At 35.7% G+C, this 23995-nt stretch overlaps 1 protein-coding gene across 1 annotated transcript in view; it reads left to right on the top strand.

Annotated features, from left to right (window-relative positions):
- EXOC2 (exocyst complex component 2) overlaps nucleotides 1-23995 on the top strand; it is a 125369-nt gene that overhangs the window by 50980 nt on the left and 50394 nt on the right. Inside the window, exons 10-15 of the mRNA XM_058030220.1 lie at nucleotides 220-322; nucleotides 3322-3440; nucleotides 15009-15134; nucleotides 18273-18397; nucleotides 21728-21796; nucleotides 22059-22216. Of these exons, the coding sequence (XP_057886203.1) occupies nucleotides 220-322; nucleotides 3322-3440; nucleotides 15009-15134; nucleotides 18273-18397; nucleotides 21728-21796; nucleotides 22059-22216 (700 nt within the window). The remainder of the gene's footprint in view (nucleotides 1-219; nucleotides 323-3321; nucleotides 3441-15008; nucleotides 15135-18272; nucleotides 18398-21727; nucleotides 21797-22058; nucleotides 22217-23995) is intronic.

Raw genomic sequence — 23995 nt, 5'->3', positions numbered from 1 at the left:
ATCTTTCTCACATATTGTTGAAAAGAGTTGAAAGTCTAATTCTCTGGTTTTATAAAACTATCGTGTATAATATGTTCAGATGTGGCTTGTTATAAAATTATTTTTATTGATTTCCACATTAGCTCCAGAAATGTCAGATACCCTAGGAAACTAATGTAATTTTCAGTTCATGACACTGCTTAAGGACACATTGGATTTATTCCTGCTCCCTACTCCTAGATTATGCTGAAGTTGAAACCAGAATTGAAGCTTTACGAGAACTTTTGTTGGATAAGCTGCTTGAAACTCCGTCAACGTTGCATGATCAGAAACGTTATATAAGGTAATCATTTGCCTAGTGGTTTCATCAGACATATGGTGTTTAATGTGTATTTAAATGTTTCCTAAATAGGGTAGTGACTAGTTTCACTATGGTTTAAATACTGATTTTAAAGATGTGAGTATTTTGAGACTTCATGATTATATAAATAATGGCAATAGAATGGTACTGGATTGTTTATTGAAGGACTGAAAATCAGTTCTTGAATGAGAACAATTTAATGCAGCATAATTGAGATTTGAATTTGATTTTTTTAATCTAGAAGGCATGTTGAGATTTTGTTGCATTCTCTAAACCCACATATTGCAAGCTGCGTTTGAAATGACCAGTTCTAGTCTGCATACCTCAAAATAGATTCCTTATTAACTTGTCTTACGCTTCAGTTTGACTTGACATTGAAATGGAATCGTCCTGAGTCAGATGACAGGGAGGCTTTAATGCAGAGTGTTCTGTTGTTTGAAAGTGATATTGTCTCTTTTATTGCTCAGCCTTAACAATGAAGTTCCTTTGTATTTCATGAACATGAACCAGTTTCCCAATTTTCATTAACATTTACAGATTATCTATTTTTCACAAAACTGATGTCTGTTGTAGGGCTACTGAGATGAGCTGATGATTCAACTTTTCAGTTGTTGGTGCCAAACTTTAGAGTGCTCTGGAACATTTGATGGCTTTATTTAGAAAGCTTTTGAGATTTGTATGCTGCCAGGGCATCCTGGTGTGTCTTGACAATCTCAGTGTTTTTATCAGTTATTGTAAAAAAAACAGACCAAATGTGCTGTGCAGGAAGCATTTGTAAAATTCAGACACCTGCACAAGGTCGTGAGCATTCTGTGTGTGTACAGGCCCAAGTGTGGTGTTGGTGTCTTAGGTCCCTTTGCATCATGTGAGTTTATGACTGCAGTGACCTGTGTGAATTTATGCAGAGTGCTTCTCGTTCTTCTGGATGCTCTGTAAATATTGTCTGTTCATTGGAATTGGTTTTTAAGATCAATAGTTCAGCGTTTTATGTCTGTGAAGGTGGCACTGGCCATTGCTTTTCTCTGTTACACTTGAAAACTTTAAAGAGCAGCTGTTTAACCTAAGCCAGGTGTTAGGACCTTTTCTAAGGGTTCTTTGAAACACTTATAGTTTATAGTATATGTACAACTTATAGTTGTACATGTGCTTGATTCTGGTTTTCCGTTTGAGGTTTCTTGTGGGGTTTTTTTTGGTTGGTTGCGTTTTATTGATTCTTGCTTGAGTTTTTGGGGTTGGTTGTTTTCGTTGATTATTTTTAAGGTGTTTTCATTTCTAGCCACTTACCTTGAACTATTGAATCTTTAAAAATACCCCAGCCTATGTAAAAGCATTTGTTAATGTAACAAAATGTATTCCGCATGTAGAAGTATAATAAGGCAGAGCAGGGAATGCATGAATGTGGAATGATTCAGTTCTAATGACTCAAGAGAATCCCAGCTGACAAAATTGTTAAATTGGTTTCACTATTCTAAGTATACATGGGTATATAAGTGTAAATTTTCTGAATGCAAGGTATGAAGTAGATTTTCTTCAGGGGACTTCAGCAAAAATGAAACTAACAAAATCCAAATTGTAAAATAGTTTGCATAAATCCTGCCCTTTTTATGAGTGTTTTTTCTTCCTTGATACACTTGTTTTGTATGTCTCTGAAGTTGAAGGCTGACCAAGACCTAAAAAATGACCTACTGTGGTTTTCTCCTTCAGATGTTTAATGTTTATAAATAGGCTTCAATTCATATTTTCCTCTCATTGTATTAGAGTATTCACACTGGTAATTATTTTATACTGTTCAGAAATAGTTTACCATAGCACTTAGCGTCCAAGTAGATGTACGTATTTCAAGACCAGTGGTAATACTTTTTTTAGTTTTGTGCCTAAGACTAAAGTCCCCCGTAACACTGAAAAGGACTTGAGCTCATAATTTATAAATGTCACCCTGTCAAAATGGTTAGTTGTATAATTTTCTCATCCATCCAACCAGTCCTACTTTGACAGTTTATTTTTTCTTCAAGCGCTGCAGACTTTCGTCAAAGAAGACAGAATTCAACACAGTCCTAATTAGCATTAGGTATTATTGTAGTAAAACAGCTTTTGTGAGGGAGTGAACATTCCCTGCACTGCTTAAGATAATTTATCAGTATAGTTCACCTTAAGCATCTTGACTTCTTTTAATCTGTCCCGAGTCTCATTCATGCAAAATATGAGTGCCTCAAACAGTAGAGCAGCCAGCACTTTTTGAAAATACCCTTTTAGAAGTCCTGTTGTCAGATAGTCTTGAATGCCATACATGAGACACATTCTTTTTGTGTTCTCTTCGAAATCACAACAACTGGCTTCTAATGCTCCTCTCTCCCTACAGACAGACAGTATTTTGCTTCTGCAATTTAGAAGCCACAATCCTTTTGTTATCTCCCTCACTTCTTTTTTTTCAGACTGTGCATGGACTAAAAACCACCAGCCCAAAATAAACAAACAGCCCAGGAGCTTGATTTACATATGTTTATGCATGCATGTGCTAAAATTAATGAGCTGCCAGAAATTAATTCCTTCTGTAATTACTTGTTAAAATTACATGATGATACAATCATATAATATCAATTGGAAGAAAAACACTATATTTTATGTGCTTGAGATGCCATCACTAGTTTCCCTCAAATCTGAAGCACTAAACTGCAACCTTGCAGATAAGGAGTTTGGTTTCCTGCATACTTTACTAGAGACATAACTGGAAATCCATATTAATATGATATTAAAGAGTTTTTTATCTATACATTTTTGGTGGAATTTTTCCTTACTAATTGAAGAAGGGCAAATGCAAAACTTCTGTTTGCAGTGGATGTGAGCATATCTTATTAAATATTCTTGAATTTTTAAAATTATGTAAAAAATGTAAAAGTATTTCTTAGTACATGCTTAGTCTGTTTTAATGAGGCCTTCAGTGTGTCAAGTCAGAACTGTGATTTTTGGACTGGATTTTACAGATATCTTTCTGATCTTCATGCACCTGGGGACCCAGCTTGGCAGTGCATTGGTGCTCAACATCAGTGGATTCTGCAGCTCATGCACAACTGTAAGGAGAGCTATGTTAAAGAACAAAAAGGCAAGGATACATTTTTATTTTATCTTTATATATAGATATATGTATATATATATACATTGACATTTAGGAATTTGTCATTGCCTTTTATTTTATTGTAGTGTTCAGAGGATATTTTAGGTTTTCCCCATAAATTTAGATAGCTTTTTACAAAGCTGAATACTAACTTAATTTTTTTTCTTTATTCTGTTATAAACACAAAACAGCAGTTGGAGTTTTCTTTTTGCTTAATTTACAAGTTTTAAGCTCTTTACATGGCAAAAGCATTAAATTTCAATCATTTCTCCATGGTTTACTGTTCTCTTGAAGCATTTCTTTGAGGTCATATCAAGTTTGGATTGTTCTGTGAATCTGGTGGTTAGATTACTTTGTCACAAGATATTCTGTTAATATATGGATACCTGAGATATTAGGGCACAGTGGAATAATGCTTAATTCCTTGACATGTAGTGAATGATATTATGGAGTCCTCTTCTTCTTTGTGTGCAGTTTCAAAATTCAGATTGCACTGAATCTGCACAGACCTGGGAGCTGGACAAAAGGGATATTTAGGCAAAGTTAGTATTTAGACTGATATGAATACATAGTTATATTCTGTCTTTGACAACGTTGCTCCTCAAAAAAATGTTCAGGTATTGCTTGCAGGTGTTGCTGCAATTTAGCTACAAATTAACAAGATCTATCACAATGTATAAGTATGAAAAGCCTTCCAGCAGGTGGAAGGCTGCTGGCCTGACATTTCTAGTAGTAAAATCTGAAAACTGGATTTTCAAATTAGGAAATAGAAGCAGTACCTTGTTTCTTAAGAAGTCTTACAGAGTTTGCTGCCAGTTCTGAAATGAATAGGCATATTGGAATCTGGCATCCCTTGGCTTACAGGTAACTCCCATGTTTAGTGTTAGTGCATGCATATCCCAAGCCAAATAAGGTTGTTTTTTTTTCCTGAGAAACCACAACAGTTTTACTGAGTTGGAACTGCTGTAGAAATGCGCTGTAAATTTTCTGCAGAGCAGAACATTGTTGTTCGGCAACTCTCTGTTGCACACGTTGTGACATGAGATAAGGAGTTCACAGGATGCATCACTTGTGACAGCAATTTCAGTAAGTTTTAGCTTAAAAGTGTGCACAGACCATCGTTGTTCTGCTACACAGTGTGAAGTGCTGTGGAAGCTGCTGGAATGCCACACTGTTTTCCAGGCATCTTGATCAAAATTTACAATGTTTCCAAACCCCATCTTCTTTCCTTGTCAAAAGCCCTCATGAGGCACTGCCACCAGCCTCACAACATTAAGTTATCAGGAGCAAAACTCGCTTGTGAAAACAGCCATGGTTAATAATTTGAAGCTTCTTTCTTCTTTCACTTAAAAAATTTTGTATGACCATTTTCCACTTTTTAGCAAGACAAATAGACACATGATGATACTTAGTGCTTGATACTTTTGTTTTAGTAGTCTCTGTAATTCTGATATGCAGGCTCCAGTGAATGAGTGGAAAAAGTGTCAACATTCCTATATAAGTTTTGAAAAATCTCAACATGTTTGGTATTTTTCTTGCAACAAAACTGCTTTCCTCAGCCATCATGTCAGAGGGGCCATTATGATACAGCTCTGTTTGATTCACAGAAGAGGGAAGTTAAATTACTTGAATGCCCAGCAAGTGCAAGTATCAATAGTTAATATTTTGTGCATGTATGAAATAAATGCTAACAGCTCATTGAATGCAAATCATTTTTTTTCCAGCCTTCTATGTGGTGTTCCACTGGTAATAGTTTTTTCTACAGATTTTAAAATACTCAAGAATCAATCCTAGCTGATTGAATTTCTCACTTAGCATCTAGTACGACAAAGGAAAGTCGCTGAGCATGATTTTAACTTTCCAAAGATGTTTAATTTTGGCATGCACCAGGTAGGAAACAGAAAAAAGAGAATTTAGAAGGATTGGTTTTAACTGCCAAGTAGAACAATGCTGGTTGTGATCAGAGGCATGGCATGCATTTTAGTCTACTTTAATAGGTGTGTGCTTTTCAAACAAGGAAGGTGTGGAGATTTGCTCAATTTGGTTATGCAAGACTGTGGGATCTAATCAGCTCAAATAAGTTATAAATGTTATTTATAGGTTTATAAATTCCTAGGCCCTTTTTAAGATAAAATTATAATAAATTTTCAAGCATATAAGTCGTCCCCTTAACACATGCTTCAAAAAAATATTTAGTTTTTTGTTTATCGAGCATTTGGGGGAAGAGATGGATCATAGGACTGGTATTCTTATGAAAAGAATAGGTTTCCATTGTTTTTAGCAAATGGCAGTTTTCATACTATGAATGCTGAAACAAGCAGACAGCAATTACAGTTCTACCTTGGGCATATCAGCTATTTCTGGCTATTCTTACCTTCGTTCTTTTGCCAGCTGAATCTGTGGGTTCAAACTGATTGAGTCAAAACTTTTCGGCATAGTAAACTTAAACCTCAGTAGCAGATTGTATCTATTTTTACATTTCTGTGAAATTTTTCACCTTTCAGCTGAGCTTTTGCCAAAGTATTTTGCTACTATTTTATTAGTTTTGAAAGGAGAACTGTGCTCTGAGTCATTACACATGACTTTTTCTACTTTAAATAGGTTTTGAATTAGACAAAGTGTCTGCTTTTCTTACCTGGATATGGCTGGGGTTTTTTAAACCATTAGACATTCTGGACAGGATTTTTGCAGATGATTGTCAAACTGCAAATATTCTAAAAGATTTTACTTACTGGCCGTGATGTATTCAGGAAGGGAAGGCTTACACTGCAGTTATTTGTTAAACAAGCTAAAACACAATCCTAAGTAAATTCAAGAATTTACTCCAAATTTAGTCACTAGTACAAGCCAACACTGTATTATATGGGGCAAAATTGTTCCAGTTGTCTCCACACAACAGGAAGCCTGACCCATTAGTCATTACAACTGAAATAATTTCATTTTCTTATATAGAAATAGCATCTTCTCCTGTTGTCTGTAAGATATTTTGCCGTATCCAGAACAATAATAATGGCAGTCGGGAAAAATCCCCAGTACTGACAAGAGGTCAGTCTAGTTTTCTACATCCTCTCTAGGGTCCTCACCTGATGATTGTGTTCTTGTTAATAACTTCCAAGGGTCTCCAAATTGAAGGACAGGAGTGAGCTAATTTAGATGCCAAGGTATTGCAATGTGCTATCAGAACTTTGTGTATTATATTTAAATACATGTTTGTTTTAGGTTGATAACGAGGTATGTATTTTTGATCTAAGTGTGCATCCTTCACTACTATCACAGATTTTTTTTTTTAAAAAAAACTCTGAGCTTGTATATTACTAGAGGTGAACTCCATTTTGTAAGAAATACTCAGCAATTGGAATTATGTCCTAGATGTGCAAAGTATCATTTAATATCATATCATGGTGCAGTTTCTGACGCAACCTGAAAGAAGAAACCGAAGTTTACATGATTGTAATGATCCTGGAGTTCTTTCTCATATTTTATTTCAGGGGTCAGCAGAAATCCTGTGTGTTTCCAATACTGTCTGTTTCCAGTTAATCCAACTTGTGTTAATATTATTTCCAAAAACTGAGCGCATATCCAGCTGTGCTAAGCTTTGTCAAATAATTGGCATTGTGATTTAAATAGCTGACAACTGCCAACAGCAAATTGTTTAATTGAATCTTTTCTTTGATTTTAATAGACATTGATCATCTATTACAATTTGATCATTAGTTAATTAGTTGCATTTATTTCAATGGGTACAAGTAGAATGGGGAATTCTCTCAAGTCCTGTGTATGAAGTACTTCACAGCAGCATTTTGGAGTCTATTATTTCCCTTGAGGAATAACTCTGTATGTGCATGGATGTAGTGTTTCCCCTCAGTCTAAACAACCCTGTTGGCTTGCTGATTAATCTCGCGTTATGTAGATTAATGTTTCATTATGTGCTAAAATATGACTGTTGTTACTCGCCCATCATTGCCTTTAGCCTATCTGTTTCTTGCTATAGCAGACCTTCCTCATTTATGAGGCAAAAAAAATGCAGGCATGGGATATTTGTATTGTGAGAAACTGCTTGATTCCAAGCCCACATGTTTTAAGGAGTGAGTAGAAGTGCAGATAAGAGAGCAGATCACAATTCCTCCTGTGTGGAAGTATAAGTAGCCAGGACAAAGAGACCAAACAGCATTGCCAAAAGCATAGTGAGGCAGTACAGGGGATGCCAGAATCATTAAGCTCCCTTGCTCCTCTCTTTGTATTAAGGCATTCTCCTGCTTCTCTGATGGTCAGATTCTTTCATTAAAGGTGCAGCTGTAGATGTGGGACCCATGTGTAATTGGCTAGAGCTCTGGCTCTGCTTATGTAGTAGTGCTTCTAAATATATGGATTTATTGCATTAAATAGAAAACTTAAAATGCTATCTGCCTTACTCATGGAGTAGGCAATTGTGCTCCTTTGTTGTTTTTGAAACTTTTGTTATGGTTATGAAGTTTTCCTAAAGCATAGATTAATTAGTGTTATTTATCTAGTCATATCCCGCTGTTCTGTCCACTGGGAGGACTCTGAGTAGGTCAAGCCAGGTTACTGCTGTTGTTTAGTATGTAGATATATTAAGGAGATGCATGAGACAGAAAAGAAATGGAAAAAGAGTGTTTTTTCAAGCCATTAATGTAAAGGTTACCATGGTAGAGCATATGCTCACCCAAAAGTGTATTTATTAGATTTCTACTAAGAAACATTTGAATGGTAAACTGATTTGTGCTGGTATTTTATGCCTTGTATTGACTAAAGCCCAAATTGCTGCTTTTGACATACGATCTTCTGATTTGTAGATGTCTAGGGACTTTCAGATCTGTTACCTGGATACTAAATGGTTTCCTTCAGTTAAGATTTTACGTATTTTTAAATTGCAACTATACTTGGCAATTTATTATTAAATCATAATTGTAGTTTTTCACTATGGTTTATGCTTCCCAGATTTGTTGGAGTGCAGGAAACACGGAGAACATAATGACATAAGATGACATGAAAATAAATGTAAATAATGAGGTTTAGTTTAAAATTTTCCTGAGGCACTGGGCAGATAGCCAAAAGGAGTTAAGCAATGGGATTCTTAATGCAAGTATAAGGAAGAGAAGCTGTGGAGGTTAAGACTATTTTCTGTGTGGCCAGTGGTTATTTGCTTAGACTTTAATAGTGGCTTAGTAGGTTTCATGATCCTTTGAACTAAAATGGGTATGAACTGCCATCCAGTTATAATTAAACTGGCTGGGAAATGTTTAATTTCTTAACAGGTTGTTGCAAACTTTGTCAAGTCTCACTCCTACAAATTCTTATTAAAACCACTTTTTCCAATACCTTTGATGGTGATTTGAGTGACCTAAATCACTCATTTGTGATGCAGATCTTTGAGATTTCATGTAATATTATTGAAAATAAGCTACCTGTTAATAGCTAACCTGATTAGAAACTAAAGCTGTAAATGGAAACATTGACATGGTTGTAGTGTGATCTTCTTGCTGCCCTTTGATTTGCAAAATATATAATACACAACCCATTAAAGTTCCCAATGTAGAGCTAGCTCTCCGAACAGGAGTATGATACTACAGTGTCTAATAGTACAGTCTTTGTGATTTTTTTTAATAATTATAATTTTTTTTAGTTCTTATTGCTGAAAAAAACCTATAATTTTTGCAGCACTGAGTATGATGCTCAGCTCTCCAAATATTGTAAAAAATTCTGCAGGGTTTTTGTGTGCCAGAGTAACAGCAGCTGTACTTGGTGTGAAAGAGAGAAATGGATGTCTTGACCATGTTGCTCTTTTTTTCTGTGCCACACTGAGATTCTATTCACCTTGCAATGAATGATCCATCTTTGTTAGATCAGACAGGCCGGCAAGGCTTGTGTCAAAAGGGCCTTTTCAATTTGTTATCCTAGCAGCTGGTTCTCTTCCATTGCCTTTGCTTACTGTACATCTGGAAGAAGAATTCTTGCAGCTGGGAGCCATTTCATGTCTAAACCACATCCCCTGTCCATAGCAGAAATACCCTTTTGACAGCAGATGTCAAGCAAACCCTTAATGGGTTATTAATTAAAAAAAAAAAAAAAAAAAAAAGTGAGAATAAAAATTGATCAGTACAAAAATGGCTAGCAGACTCATTTTCCTCCTTTACTACCTGTATTTGTAAGTTTCCTGTAATGTAGACATTTTAGTAGAATGCAGCATGTTCAGAAGTTCAGGGGGCATTCTTATTTTATGTGCCATTTTAATAATATTAAAGTACTATAAAGAGAGTAACTATTGGGATTAAGAAGTAACGCAGGTAGCTTAAAACCAAAATTTTAAAGATTATTATGAATGAAGATAGAATGAAACTCTTCAATGGCCAGAACATTATCTTTGTGTCCGCTCCAGTCTTCAGGACTTTTTCAGGAGGAAAAGTGAGTTTTTCCAGAAGTGCTGATGATCTTAATGTCTGCTGGAGATAGTAAAATGAAGTAATCTTTATTTATCTGCTGAACTTGAATGCTTGGCTCTTGTTTCCTAATTTTTTGGTCTGAAGGGCTGACAATAAGGAATATCCTTAGGCTGTGAAATACTTAGAACATGACTAGAATAGGCCCAGTTACCCTTTTTGTAGTAAACTGAAAAACAGTTTTATTATAAACACATTTACAGTAATGAAGACTAGCCTTAAGATTTTTAAAAGCATTCATTTCTAAATATCTCCCAAAACCAATTTTTTCTATCAATTTTAATCTTCCATGCTCATCTCTTTTCTAGAAAAACAACCCGTTTTCTTCTTGATCACTATAAAATGTCAAGTGAGAAAGAAAAAGACCTTAAGAAAAATAATAAAATTAGTATTTATCTGCCGAATAATAATAATAATAATAATAAATGTTATTCATCTGCTGAGCAGGTTAATTTTTCAGTAATTTCTGCTGCTTGCCTAATTTCTGGCCTAGCCAAATGGAAATTCTCACCGCGGTGTCCTTGAAAGGAATCTTATCCTGGTTGTGTCGGTGCGGGCTCCAGGCACTGTGTGTTTGGTCAACAAGCAACAGTGGGTGGTCAGGCTGTAGCACAGGACAAGGGCCCGCTGTGCACAGGAAAAAGTGTTCAAAGGTGTTTGAGGCTGGTGAGGAAGTCTGCCGCCCTTCAGAGAGCCTGGAGGCTGCAGATCAGCCTTCCTTGCTATTGTAGCCTGTGAGAAAATTCACTGTAAGATACATAATGGGTAGGAAAACAGAGTAGCTGTGTTCACCTGGTTGCACATCTTGTCGGGTCTTTTTTTGGTTTAACTAATCTTGCTCGTATACGTCATGTATGTGTTGTATGTACATGTACATGTTGGATATGAGCAAGTCTGTGTAATGACTGCCATTTGGCTTAACATGGAAAATCTCACTTAAAAATTACTTAACCTAAGATTGGTCACTTGTTAACAATTTTCTTTGTCCCTGAAGGAAGTACTGGCACACTACTACTGTCACATTAATCCCCTGATCACCAGTATCTTTTGTAAAAATCTTTACTGGAAGTCATGTAATTGATGCACTGGGCTGACAGAATTGCAGAGTGGCTGAGGCTGGATTATCGAGGGAGGCGAGAGATCTGTGACTCCTCCAAGAAACCTCTGCCTGCCAGACCTCAGAGGGGGAAAAAAACCCAGGCAACTGTGGAGCAATGGATATTGCAGAACAATTTTTACACTCAGTTTGGTAATAATTTAGGAATTTGAAGGTAAAACAGCTTTAAAAATTTTAAATCATTGACTGGTTTGCATATCATTGAAAAATTTATTTTAGGCAAATTTCAGTTGTCTTTTTAATGGAGGTTGTAACACTCTGCTTGCCAAGAGCTTGCAGGTAACAATCCAAAAAATGGTGTTGAGGTTTGTACTGTACTGGTTGTTTGGTACTGTAGGAACCTATAGTATGATAAACCTTCAGTGCAGGTGGCTTTTGATTTACAGAGAGTTAGAGAAATAATATCAAAAAGAACTGTACTTTTACTGTGTTCTTTAGATTCTTATTTTGGTGAGATCTTACCGCACTAGAACAGAAGAGGAGTGAACAAAACCACTGAAATATTTTTATTTCACATAGCCTCTGAATGCGCACCTTCAAAATATCAGCGCACAAAAAGTTGAAACCCACTAAAATCCTTTAAAAAATAAAATTAAAGCAGTACTGAGATCCTTAAAACTTCATATTTGATCTTTACATGATTATATAGTTGTAAATGTAATAAGCCATTAATTAAACTTCTGTTTCGTCATTACTGCTGGGTAGAAGAAGATAATGTAGTACTTTTTCTTTTGCTATGTTTCCTTGGTTAAATATACACTTGGCACTGGAGTCTCTCACAGATAATGCTCCATGTAGATGCTGTATTTTGGAAAAAAGTACTTTGTAGCTTCAAAGATGCAGTGTATTTTTTAAAAGTAAGGATCTACAGAGAATATTTTTTCATGTTGTTTATACTTCTTGAAACCTGTTAGCACAGTAAAAAGTTAATTTCTCAAAACTTTGCATTGTTGCTGTCCTACATTCAGGATCTAGGAATGTAAAAATAGTACACAAATCAAATACTGAGTGGGCAGTAAATTAGTATTTGGTTAGTTTATTTAGGTTTATAAATATTATTGTCTGCAGTCCATACTACTATTAATTCATTGTATTGCATTACGCTGCTAAATTTAAGCTGCTGGCTCCAGAGAGGGAATGACTTGGGATAGAAGAAAAATTGTTTGTAAGTTAGCTCTCACTGTTTTTTACAAGATTTATGTGTTAGTGTGCAGTCTTCATGCGCTATCTTCTGGTAGGGTGAGAGCAAGATCAGCTTTGCTAATGTAGTCCAGATGTTTATTAGTCCTGAGGGTATATGTGCTGTTGTAGTTCCCTGCTGCTGTGTTATACTTGCTTGTAATGCTAGACAACCAATAAAGAAATTAGTTCATGTTAAACTTTCTTTTCCTGGTATGCCAGCAAACTGATGATGTGGTTTTTCTGGTGGAACAAGAGAGTATTCTTTACATGTTTTCTGTTACATGGTGAATATATAAACCATTCAGGCTGCATGGGCTTAGTCCATCAGCAGCAATACAGTTACCACAAGCAAGTGGTTTTAATTGAGCTAATTCACATTAAGGTGTTTTAGTGAGTGTCTGTTTTTCTTAATTCTGAGGTTTAATTGGCACTGTCATATTTAGAGACCATCTGTTTACAAGGCATTCTTTATATTAACATGCTGTCTGAAATCTGAGAACTTAAATTGTATGCAGAGAGATCAGAGGAATTTTTTGTTGTATTTTTTGTGAAAATAATGCTGCTACACTCTTGCCAGTGTTTTTTTATTTTTTAATAAAATATGTTTTAAATAGCAATGCCTGTGACAATTTTGATTTAGCCTTCTTGACATACTTTCTTTTTTTTTCCAAATAAAATGCAAATATGTTCAATCTCACTCAAATGTTCCTGAAATCCCAGGAATTGTGTGAGACACTTAAATTTTTTCAGGGTCTTCTACAATTTTCTTTTCATTCAGTGTAGAATTTATGTAAGATAATGAATTTTTATTTTTTTAAATCTGAAGAGGAATTAATTTGTTTTGGTTTTACTTAATTGTGTAAGATGGCTGGGTTGTTTCCCTGGATGCTGATTACTGCAAAGCTTTGCTTTTTTGCTTTTTCATTATTGTGCATTTTTAATTCTTTCAAAAGGGAAAATCTTTCCACAAATTCTTGTTCAAACTCTTGAACAAGATCTACATACTGTGACGGTGGATAATCCACCTAAATCACTGCAGCAGATTCTGTGTTGCTGAAAACTCATCAGTTTTAAAGCTGATAAAGATGAGCTGTGTTTAATAAGTGGTGTAGGAGTTATGCAGTGAACAGCATCATAGCACAGCCTGCAGACAGGGAGGCTGAGTCCACCGAGAGTGTAAATAGAGTGTGTCAATCACAATTGTGAGTGATGTAGCACATTGGGTCTATTTACTTATGTGTCTTATACTATGAACTGTAAGATGATGAGTGGAAGAACTGACAGTTATTTTGGTAATGATAATGCTGCTGTGAAAGGCCATAGGAAATTTCTTTAAAAGCCTTTAAAGAATTATAAGAGAAAGAACTTCTTTCAAAATGAACTAAAACCCAATACTGTCACCTATTGGAAGTTTGTGATAAGTTTCACAATACTTTATATTGCTCTTTAAGCCCCAGCTGTTAAAAGGATTAGGTGTATCTTTTCTGCCATGCTGCTCTGACACTAAAATAAATGTTCTTTGAATAGTTTTTGCTTTGTGTTACTCCTGAATCTGAGTATTTCAATGTTACAGCTGGTGGTCATCCTCTGTGACCTTGTTGTTATTTTAAGTGAATATAGGTATCAATGGAAAAGAGCAACAGTATAAACTCAGATGCTGAGATTCTCACTACAAAATTCAGGATTAATTACCAGGGACGGTTTCATCTCAGTATAAGAAAATATTTTTTTGCCTTAAGAACAATCAATCACTGAAGTAAGCTCCCCAGTGACATTGTAAAGCTGCCATCACTGGAGGTTTTCAACAGTGAACTGGACAGAGTGCTAGATAATCTCACCATGGCCCCCTTTCCCATGAAAGGTTGGACTAAATGGTCTTCTGAGACCTGGGATGTTCTATTCTGGGAATTTTGATTGATTTTTAGTTTAATTGTTACAGCTCAGTTGAGCAATGCTGAAGTAGTTTTTAATGACTACTTTCAGAAATGTCTCTATAAGGCGAAATGCATAAAGCAGCAATTTAGACTTTTAAAAAGTTATTGGCAGTGTCACAGTACATTAAAAAATTATCATAATCCTCTTATTTTTGTTATATGACTGTTTTTCAAAATGCACGTTAGACTCCAAGTATCTACCTCCATCAGATAAGATCTTAACTTAGACTTGTGAATAGGGACCTACATGTGGACAGGCACCCAAAGTAAAAAAAAAAAATGTTTGATACACTGGAAAATATTTTGTGGGTTTGTAGTTATGCATGAATAAGAACATTTGCAAAGGAAATGTGCCATTAGTTCCTCTGATTCCTGATGGATGGATTCTCTCTACCTGAACTTCATAGAGGCAAAACAGCTAAGTAATAGTTGAACATTCTGTCTTTAACTGCTTCAGCTAGACACAAAAGAAACTTTTGCTGTTGAAAAGTGTGTTTAGGACATACACCAGAAAAAAAGCATAGGCAATGTCATTAATGGCAGAAATACATTTTTATCCATGGCTTTCAAGCAACTTGTTAATTTACCTGTTAGTTGTAGGGTGTTAATTATAAACAGAGAAAGATACAATTCAAAGAATGGCATTTTCCCCATGGTACTTGTGGTTTTGGCTTTGCTACAGGAGTCAGTAGTAGTGGTATTGAATAGCACTGATACAGATGAACTGAGAGTCTAAATAAAAAATGTTTTTGGAAGATAACATTTGTATCACTGAATTAAATTAGAATTCCACATGCAGCATGCACATTCATGTCAGCTGATGTGCAAAATTATCCTAACTTTTGGGTTTTTCCGCTCTCCCCAGGCAGTGCATTGCTCCACAGCCCCATGCTGGACCTGGACAGTGATGTGCGTCCGTCGCCCATCGGCCATCTCAGTCAAACTGCGTCACTGAAAAGGGGCAGCAGCTTTCAGTCTGGCCGTGATGATGGTAGGCATCTGTTCTATTTGAAAAAAAAAAGCTACAGACCCCACTGTCCACTCTGTGGTGTAGTCAAAAAGCCCAAACAAAAACCCACATACTGTGTGTTTGTTTTGAATTGTTACAAAATACAATTCTTTCTTCTTATACACCATTGTTGCTTACTGAAGAAGTCCTCCATGTTTTCTGCAAGCAAAGAGCAGTTCATAAAATTCAAGTTCAAGGTTTGCTTCTTAGAATGTAGCTAAAGTAGTAAAAGTATTTTTTTCTACAAGACCAGATATTTTCTCCTGCATGCATGGCCACCTGCTACCTACTACATTTTGCTTGTTATACCTTTTGTGTGTGTTTGCTAAGATGGTTCTCTTTGCAATTGCACCTTCTGTGTCTTCACATATCTGGCTCTCTGATTCTTTAAACCCAAAAAGGGAAACAAAATGTTTGACTAAGCTCAAGCAGTCTGTCTCTCCACAACCTGCTGAGGCCTTCTGTGTTTTGTCATCAATACCCTTGTCCAAATAACTTCTTCTCAGGAATCTTTCAGTGATGACATCACAGGAGACACAAAACATGCTTTTCACAGAATAGATCATTCCTTACTGAAATAGCTGTCTTACTGTTGTTACCCTTGTCATTTCTCAGCCTAAAGCCTTGCATGGAGGTGATTAACAAGTGTTACAAAGCAAAACACTAAATTGCTGGTTGTTTTTGAATGCCATCCACTAACAATATGAATACCACACTTAATGTAGCAAGCAACACCCAAAATCCAGTTTATTTTTAAGTTGTTTGAATTCTTTTGCATGAGCAGGGACTTAATTGCATATATGACTGACAATTCCACTTCAGTTATTTTACTTTTAAAGTCTTAGTTATAGATCTGTTACCTTTTACAAACTGAAAAAGGTAAAATTTCAGTAAGTTTTGCATATTCTGTAGACACCCATTTACACCAAGATTCAAAGGAAAGCTGGAGAATTGGAGCACTTTAATAATCCATCCCAATAATAGGTGCCTCTGACTTGAGATCCTTGGTGCTTAGATGCACATGACCACCCATAACTCTGCCATCCTTGTTCTTTTCTGAGTGGAGACACAAAGCAAACCTACAATTTAGGATGCCTTTGCAAGAGCTCCATTCCAAATGTGCTGTGTTCTGTCTTCAGTTGTTTGTGGATCTTTTTAGTCTTTGGTGAAATTAGGGAATGGCATCTCTGGGCTTTTTTTGTGATTTGGTGTGTTCGGAGCTTTTTTTTCTCCAATGTGTTTGACAGTGATTGTCCAAGATATTGATTAAATAAATTAGTATGAATTCAAAACTGCAGTGTTCAAGTAACATTCAGCTCTTGCTTGAGCATATGTTCATGAGAATATGTAAACAGTAGGCAATAGCTCTGGTTTCCTCTTTAGAATGGTATAGCAGAGATTATAAAATCAATGGAATAAGATATAGATTGGAGCTTTCTCTTGTAACAAAGTAAAAATATCCTGAATTTATGGCCATAAGCTTTTGATATGATGTGCAGTAGCTTATTCAAAGAGGTATCTGCTGTCTGCGGGCTTGGGACTAAGCCTGAAATATGCTTCCTCGAGGGGAAAATAATTTCAGAGATGAAGTAAATCTTGCCAGTATGTTGCCAGTTACCAATAGACATCCTTGGTTATAACCTTGGATTGGTACTGGAGCTTTTGGCAAAGATGAAGTGGTTTCTCAAAAGAACTGAATTTTTTTCATTAGAAGTTGGGGTCTGTAGAAGTTCCAGAGCCTCTGCTGCTATAGATCTGTTGGCACAGCTTCCTGGCATTGTCACAGCTTGTTAATGAAACTTTTTCTGCCACTGAGTCTAGACCAGTTCTCTGGCAGTCATAACCAAGCTGGTGAAAGTATCTTATCTGTGTCCACACTAGGAGCTTTTCTAGTAAAGCTTTGATGTTTCCATGCCTCTTAAAGAGATATATCACTCTCAGCATAGTTGCACTTGAGTTATGTCAGACCCTCTTTCCAAATATTGGACTTCCGTTATGATTTTATTTTCAAATACTAATTCAAAATGCCTAAACTTTTTGGCCATAAGAAGAAATGAGTAGGGCAGATGTTCTATTCTCCAGTAAAGAAGTGGAGCAATACATGATCCACACCTCAAGAAATGGAAGCTGAAGGCAAGCTGTACTTCAAGGAGATTCAAGACTGTCTACCAACACAATGAAACAGTGAGGCTCTGGTGAAGCCTACTAGTATGTAATGTGCTATTAGGCAGCTATTTTTGCCTAACCCATGAACTCCTGCTGTGTGTAGACAACATTCTGTAGCAAAGTAGATATAAAAAGTGCTATTTCATGCAACATTTTTCTGCATTTCCACAGTGTTACATAGGCTGATATCATGTATTATTAAATGTATTATTTGTACAAGACCTAAGTTTATACGTAAAAAAAAACCACCACATCAACAAACATATCGTTTTGGAGGCTTTGGTGATTTGTTTTGGGGTTTTTCAAAAAATATATGATTTCTTTGTCCATGTGTTCCAAAGCAGACTGTAGTTCCTGAATTGAAATACAAGTCTCTTATCACTTGTGCTGATACCCTGTTTAGTTAAACCACTGTAATCATGATGGTTTCAATGGAGAACATAGATGGTTATAGAAGAGTATTTCACAGTTTCCTTTATTTTCTGTGTTAATGACTACATCTGCCTCTGTTCAGCTTTCTCTTTACCCCTTTTCACCCATTGCAGAGGAAACTGAAAAAAGTCATCTGTTACCAAGATTTCATTTGAAACTTCTGTAATGTCTTGGTTACTTTCACGTTACCTTACATTTTAAAGTGGTTTGAAGACAGAAGACTGTCTGAATGGATTTTTAGGTGGGTTTTCTTAGATACTTCCACAAGGGGAGCTATTCTGTAGATACTGTCATAGTGCTGGCACCTTGTAAGCATACAAGAGGAGAAGAAAGAGTCTGTATGTGTACAGATTGTGTACACATATTTGGACTAGGTTTTAAATTATTTTATTTTTACCCAAAAGGATTTATATATACTGTATAGTTACTTGTGAAATACAGTGGAGCAGAAAGCTAGTAGTGCATTCTTGTTATTTTTTAAAATGTTAATGTTGCTTTTTCCATCCCCTCTCTCCCTTTTAGCTTGGCGATACAAAGCTCCTCAGCAAGTTGTATTTGTTGAAAAGTTGACAAAACTTGTTGTAAGTCAGCTGCCCAACTTCTGGAAGCTCTGGGTTTCCTATGTGAATGGAAGTTTATTCAGTGAGGTATGGATTCTTCTATATAAAGGATTTAAAAGTAACAAAGGTCTGTAATAATTATATTTGAAATATTTCACTGGTAGAAGTAATGACTTATTTTAGTAAGAGATTTTTCTTTTTAAAAGAACGTAAGCATACAGTGGAATTACCTTAAATTCAGACAGTGGGGATTGTGTGTGGCTGTGTCTGTGTTCCAGTTGCTGGACTCAATAATATCTGAGTCCTTTCACCTCTTACTCATAGCTGGCCCTTCACTGGTGATCTGAAGAATTAACACATTGCATGAAAGGTAGAGATATGTAAAAAGCAGAGTCATACAGAAAAAATATTGCTTCCTTTCTTTGGAAAAGGAGTACTCATTTCTTGAATTATAAGTATTTGGAAGTGAGATTAGGTTCAAGATCAGAGATGCATAATAACCAAGGCACTTAGCAGAATTCACAGACACATTATAGGGAGTCTAGTCTGGAAGATTAGTCAGCTGCAACTACCTGTGCTAGTACTCCTTCTTGCTCAGATGATCTGATTTTTCCTAATCAGCCTGATTTGGAAGGGGAAAAGCAAAAGTGAGGATTTATGACACATGCTCTTTTTATATGCACACTCCTAACAGATTTTGAACGGGTATCTCTCAAAATTAATTTTTTATAAATTAATTAATTTGTTGTATACTGTGTTCTGCTGTGTTTAAATTCAGAAGTCATCATGTCTATCTACTATTCTTTGCAGCTTTAGTACAAAAAACAAAAGCCTTTGAGAAAGAACATTTGGAAGCTTTAGTTTTTATTTTCCAAAGAATTAATTTTTCTATGTATTGCTGCTGTTTATAAATCAATATACTATTCTCATATGATGATACTAATAGATACTATAGCCCTTTACATGTTGAACACAATGTACAGAGCATTATAGCTTCAGTGACATAGATGCTAGGTGTGATCCTCATTTTACATTATAAAAATCAAAAGAAAGATATGACATTTATATCTAATGTTCAGTGAAGGAAGTAAAACCAAGAATAAACCTTAGTACTGTTGAGTTTCACAAAAATAATTTATTTCTTAAGGGAAATGACAACCTTTCTTTTTGACACCAGTACTATTGAAAATTAAACTTTACTAATTCACCTGTTAAGTTTACTGTTATTTTTTTTCCTGTGTACAATGAAATAGAAAGCAGTTTCTAGAGAAATGAAGACTTGAACTGTAAACAAGGTTAATAAGTCCTGCTCATGAACATGACTGCAAGTGGAAAATGTAGTGATCTTCTGTCTTGCCTGAACAAAACATGGTTTCAATGTATTAAAAAAAACAGAAGAGGTAGTGTTGTTGGTCTGTAAGGTACATATGTTCTTCTATGTCTGGGCCTAATTCTGAACTTCTGAGAAATGAATCCCCATACATTTGTTTTCTTTCACTCCTTTGATCCTTACAGAAGCCCCACAAGTTCTTGGGGAGATAGGAAGGAATCCATTCCTCCTGTGTGCTCTGCATGCCACAGTCAATTGAGGATGAATGCAAGGGAGGGGGTGGCATAAGCTGGAAGACTTGTAGAGCACCTAAGAGTATCTGTCATCACAGTGCATCCAAGACTGAAAGTTTGTGTTTTGGTGTCAGAAACAGTACAAATTTTAGTTGTCCACGAAGAAAATTCTTTTACCATGTTGCATGGTATATGTCATCATTCAGGAAGCAAGGCAATTGCTACTTTTTTTTAAGAAACATCCTATAGAAAATTGTATACAGGGTTATTTCAGTTAGCTTATTTAAGTCTTCAAGACATTTAAAAAAATGTAGAAAGAAAATCTCCACATATGCATTTCAAGATGTATTTTATGTTGTTTAGTGTGTAGGGTTTTGGCAGGGATGGGGTTCTTTTTAGCTCTGAAAGATTAGCTGCATGCCTTAAAATATTGTCAGTTAAGATGTGTGTGGTATTTCAACAGTTTGAAAAGTTGTGTTCTTTGAATCACTCTAGGTGAAGTCACAAATGTGAGTAGTAACCGTCGATCTTACCACAAGACAGTTTTGGTCTGTCTGTGCAGGAAAGGTTTAAGACTGGTCTTCAGTAAAACCACTGAAAAAAAAATTGTATCAAGGATCTATGAATTTCTCTTGTTTAATCCAGCTGTAAACCAGTGTGAATTTAAAGTTGCTATCTGAAGTTTCAAGGAATACAACTTAATTTGTTGTTAATGCTTTAGAAGAGGGAAGTAGGAGTTAAATACAGCAATAATTTGAAGGTTGTTCTCCTTGTCTGAAATGGCATAATTGTCTGAAATGGCAAATTGTCTGAAATGGCATAATTCAGAGCTTTAACATACAAGAGTTTAATAGCTATGTATTTTCCAAAACTGTTAAGCAGTTTGATTTTTCTCTAATTTTTGCTCACTTTGAATTATTTATTTATTTTAAAAAACCTTAAATGCTTTAACTAAAGAAGGATTTTGAAAAATACAGCATTTGAAATTAATCATTTGCAAGTAAACTGATTGTCTTTGAGGACACTTCTATCATGTTATTGCACTTCTTGTCCAGTAGATGTTGCTGTACAAACATAAAATAGGAGATTTTCTAAGTATAAAATTCGACGTCTGCGCTTCGCCTAGGATTTGAAATAACTTTTTCAATGTCATTTACTGAGATCTCAGTACTCTTCACAGAAGGGTAGAAATACAAACAGGAAGACTATTAGTCAAATCATGTTTTTCTTCAACTGTAACTGTCTCATGCAAAGTGTACTCATGTTCCGCTGTTCTCAAAGAAGTGACAATAAAGGTGCTGCTTATTTTGCAGTCTCTTTTCCAAATAGTTGAATTATTTAAAGAGCATTGTTACAAAATGCGGTTCCTAAACTAAACAAAAACCCTGCAGCCCTCCCCCTCACATCATACATTTCCAAATTGCCTTCATTCCAAAATTTGTCTCCCACTTCACATTGATGTTTTTCTCTGGTCAGCTTCCATACTAAAAAAATACAGTTTCTTCATGTAAACTTGATGCAAAAATTGACTGTATATGTTTTAGATCTCACTAACACTGCAGTGAGAAAACTTTAACCTCAGGAAGTTTGTACTGCTTAAGCTACTCTTATGCTTGTCTCTGTCTTAAGCACACATTTTTCCTCAGAGTTAAACATAAGGGTACTTATCTACAGTAAGTTGAGTTTGTTGAGGCATATATAGTCTTTGCTTACTGAAATGCCCTGAGTTGATTTTTATAATTACATCATAAGCTCACCAGTTTTCACTTCTTCACTTTGAAACCCCCTTTTTCAGAATTATTTTAACAGTGGTTATAAGATACTTACACTTTTCAATTTTCTCATTTTCACAAGACTGCTGAAAAATCTGGCCAAATGGAAAGATCGAAGAAAAATGCTAGGCAAAGACAAAATGATTTCAAGGTAAGTAGTTGAGGGAGATGGGGTGGGGAGAACCCTAATTTCTCTCATTTGTCCTTCATGGTAAGATACTTTAGTGTCACCTTGAAAAATAAGATTTCCTAAAAAATTTGTGTACCCTCATACCTCCTTTTCCTCCCTTCTCTACCATATGTAGTCCCTGTAAATCTAACGTTTCTACCTGTTGTATATAGCAGGTACATGGCTGCTTAAGCATCTTGATAGAGATATTTCCTTGATTTTTCTTCCCCTTCTTCTGATGCAGAAAATGATTCAGGAAGTTATGCACTCTCTGGTAAAACTTATACGTGGAGCCTTGCTTCCATTCAGCCTCAGAGAAGGAGAATTAAGACAGTATGGTGGCTGGGAGATGAAATCTGAACTTTCTGGCCAGTGGCTAACACATGTTATCCAGACCGTAAGGTAAATGCATCTCTGGACCCATAAAATCATTCTATTAATGGAATATATGTGCTTTAAGACAAAATGTTTTGTTCATTGTGTTAAATACCCTGAATTTTGAGAATGTTAACGTTTTCAAAAGTAGGATTGCAAAAAAAAATGGCTTATGTCAGATTTAGGATTCTATGTGCAAGTGTAATTATCAATGTCTCATGTTACAGTCTTATTACATAATAATATATTCATTTTTTCCCATAGCATCTTATGGAAAAGTTTAAACAAAATATTTGCCTGGCACAGCATAGAGCATAGGCACTCAGTGAATTAAACACAATTTCATTCTTTAGGGTATAAAGCAATTATTTGCTGCATTTGCTACACATCTTCCTATCTTTGCCAAAATGGGTGAAAATATCATGTTTTTCACTGTAGTTATTCTTGGATCACAATTTACCATTACAGTTGTTTAATGGAAGGTGATATTCCTGCTTATAATGTCATTCAGCTTATATTTTTTTATAAAATCAATTATGTACATTTCATTAATTGCAAAATGTCTCAGTAATATACAAAAATTTCTGTGGGGCCTACAAGAATTGTCATTACTTTTTGAAAAGTAACTACTACTTTTGAGTAATACCTGGGTATGATACTGTACTTTTTATCTTGAATTTTCACAGCAGGTAACAGCACAGATGAAGAAAAGAAAGGTGTATAATCATGTATAGATATTCTTAGTGCAGATGGGGTGATACACACCTGTTGTCAAGTCTGTTTGACACTTTCTGTCACTTTGTTGTCACTTGAATTATCTGCACTGTAACCACATAGAAAAATATTTCCATCTGAAGTTTGTTATTCTGGCTGAGTTTTATGGAATGCTTTCAATTTAAGAAGGAACTGACTTGATGAAAAGATATAAAGAGAAGCAAGCAATGAGTTTCCCTCAAATTATAAAATTCTAGACTTTAGCACTTGCACGTCTGTAATACTGGCTTGGAAGTGTAAGCAATGGTTCTCTAAAGGTTAGCTGTGCTCCTGCCATCTGAGATAAGATCCTGGCTGAGGCTACAGACTATGAAGACATTTTTTTTCAGAGAATCTCCTTTTGCTTTCCGGGCACTACCCTTGTAATGAACAACTGAACTGAGAGCTGGGGAAATCCTCTCTCCCTCCTACTCCTTTCCCCACCTTGTTTACTTAGTAATGGCACTTGAGCAAAGTGGGCTAGACTTTACTGAAAAGTGATCAAAAGTAGAGAATAAAAGGGGTATCTGGAGAAGAGGAATGGAACATGTCATCATTGAGTATTGATCAGTTGTGACCAGGTCAGAAGCTTGTGCAAGTGCTGCAAGTAGGTTAATTTTCTAGCCCCCACACTTAGACAGTCTGCAAAATTCTTGTGACTCGCTAGTGATGAAGGTGGGCTGTTCCCAAGAGGAATCTACACATTGCCTAAGACCTTTATTTGTTGCAAAGTTATATAATAGCCTAAGCCTTATTTTCACAGTTCCTAACTAAAAGTCATTGTGAAGCACATGATAGAATTTTACTTTTTTCTGTCGTCTCACAAATGATTTACTGTTTTCTGCTTGTATTTAAGAGTGATAGAACTCACAGCATTAGATAACAAGGAGTTGTCATTACATCTGTGTGATCTTAATTTTTCTGCTCCTTTTTATGTCTCACACAGCTGATATCACACATACATATTTGTGTGTATCACACAGTTGGTAGCACAGTCTTTATCTTGTACCTCATCCTCTCATTGCCCAGTATGAATAGGTGCCAGAGAATAAA

Source organism: Melospiza georgiana, chromosome 1 (assembly GCF_028018845.1).
Source record: "Melospiza georgiana isolate bMelGeo1 chromosome 1, bMelGeo1.pri, whole genome shotgun sequence".
Lineage (NCBI taxonomy): Eukaryota > Metazoa > Chordata > Aves > Passeriformes > Passerellidae > Melospiza > Melospiza georgiana.
Note: the sequence above shows the minus strand (reverse complement) of the source record. Positions and strands in the feature narration are given on the sequence as shown.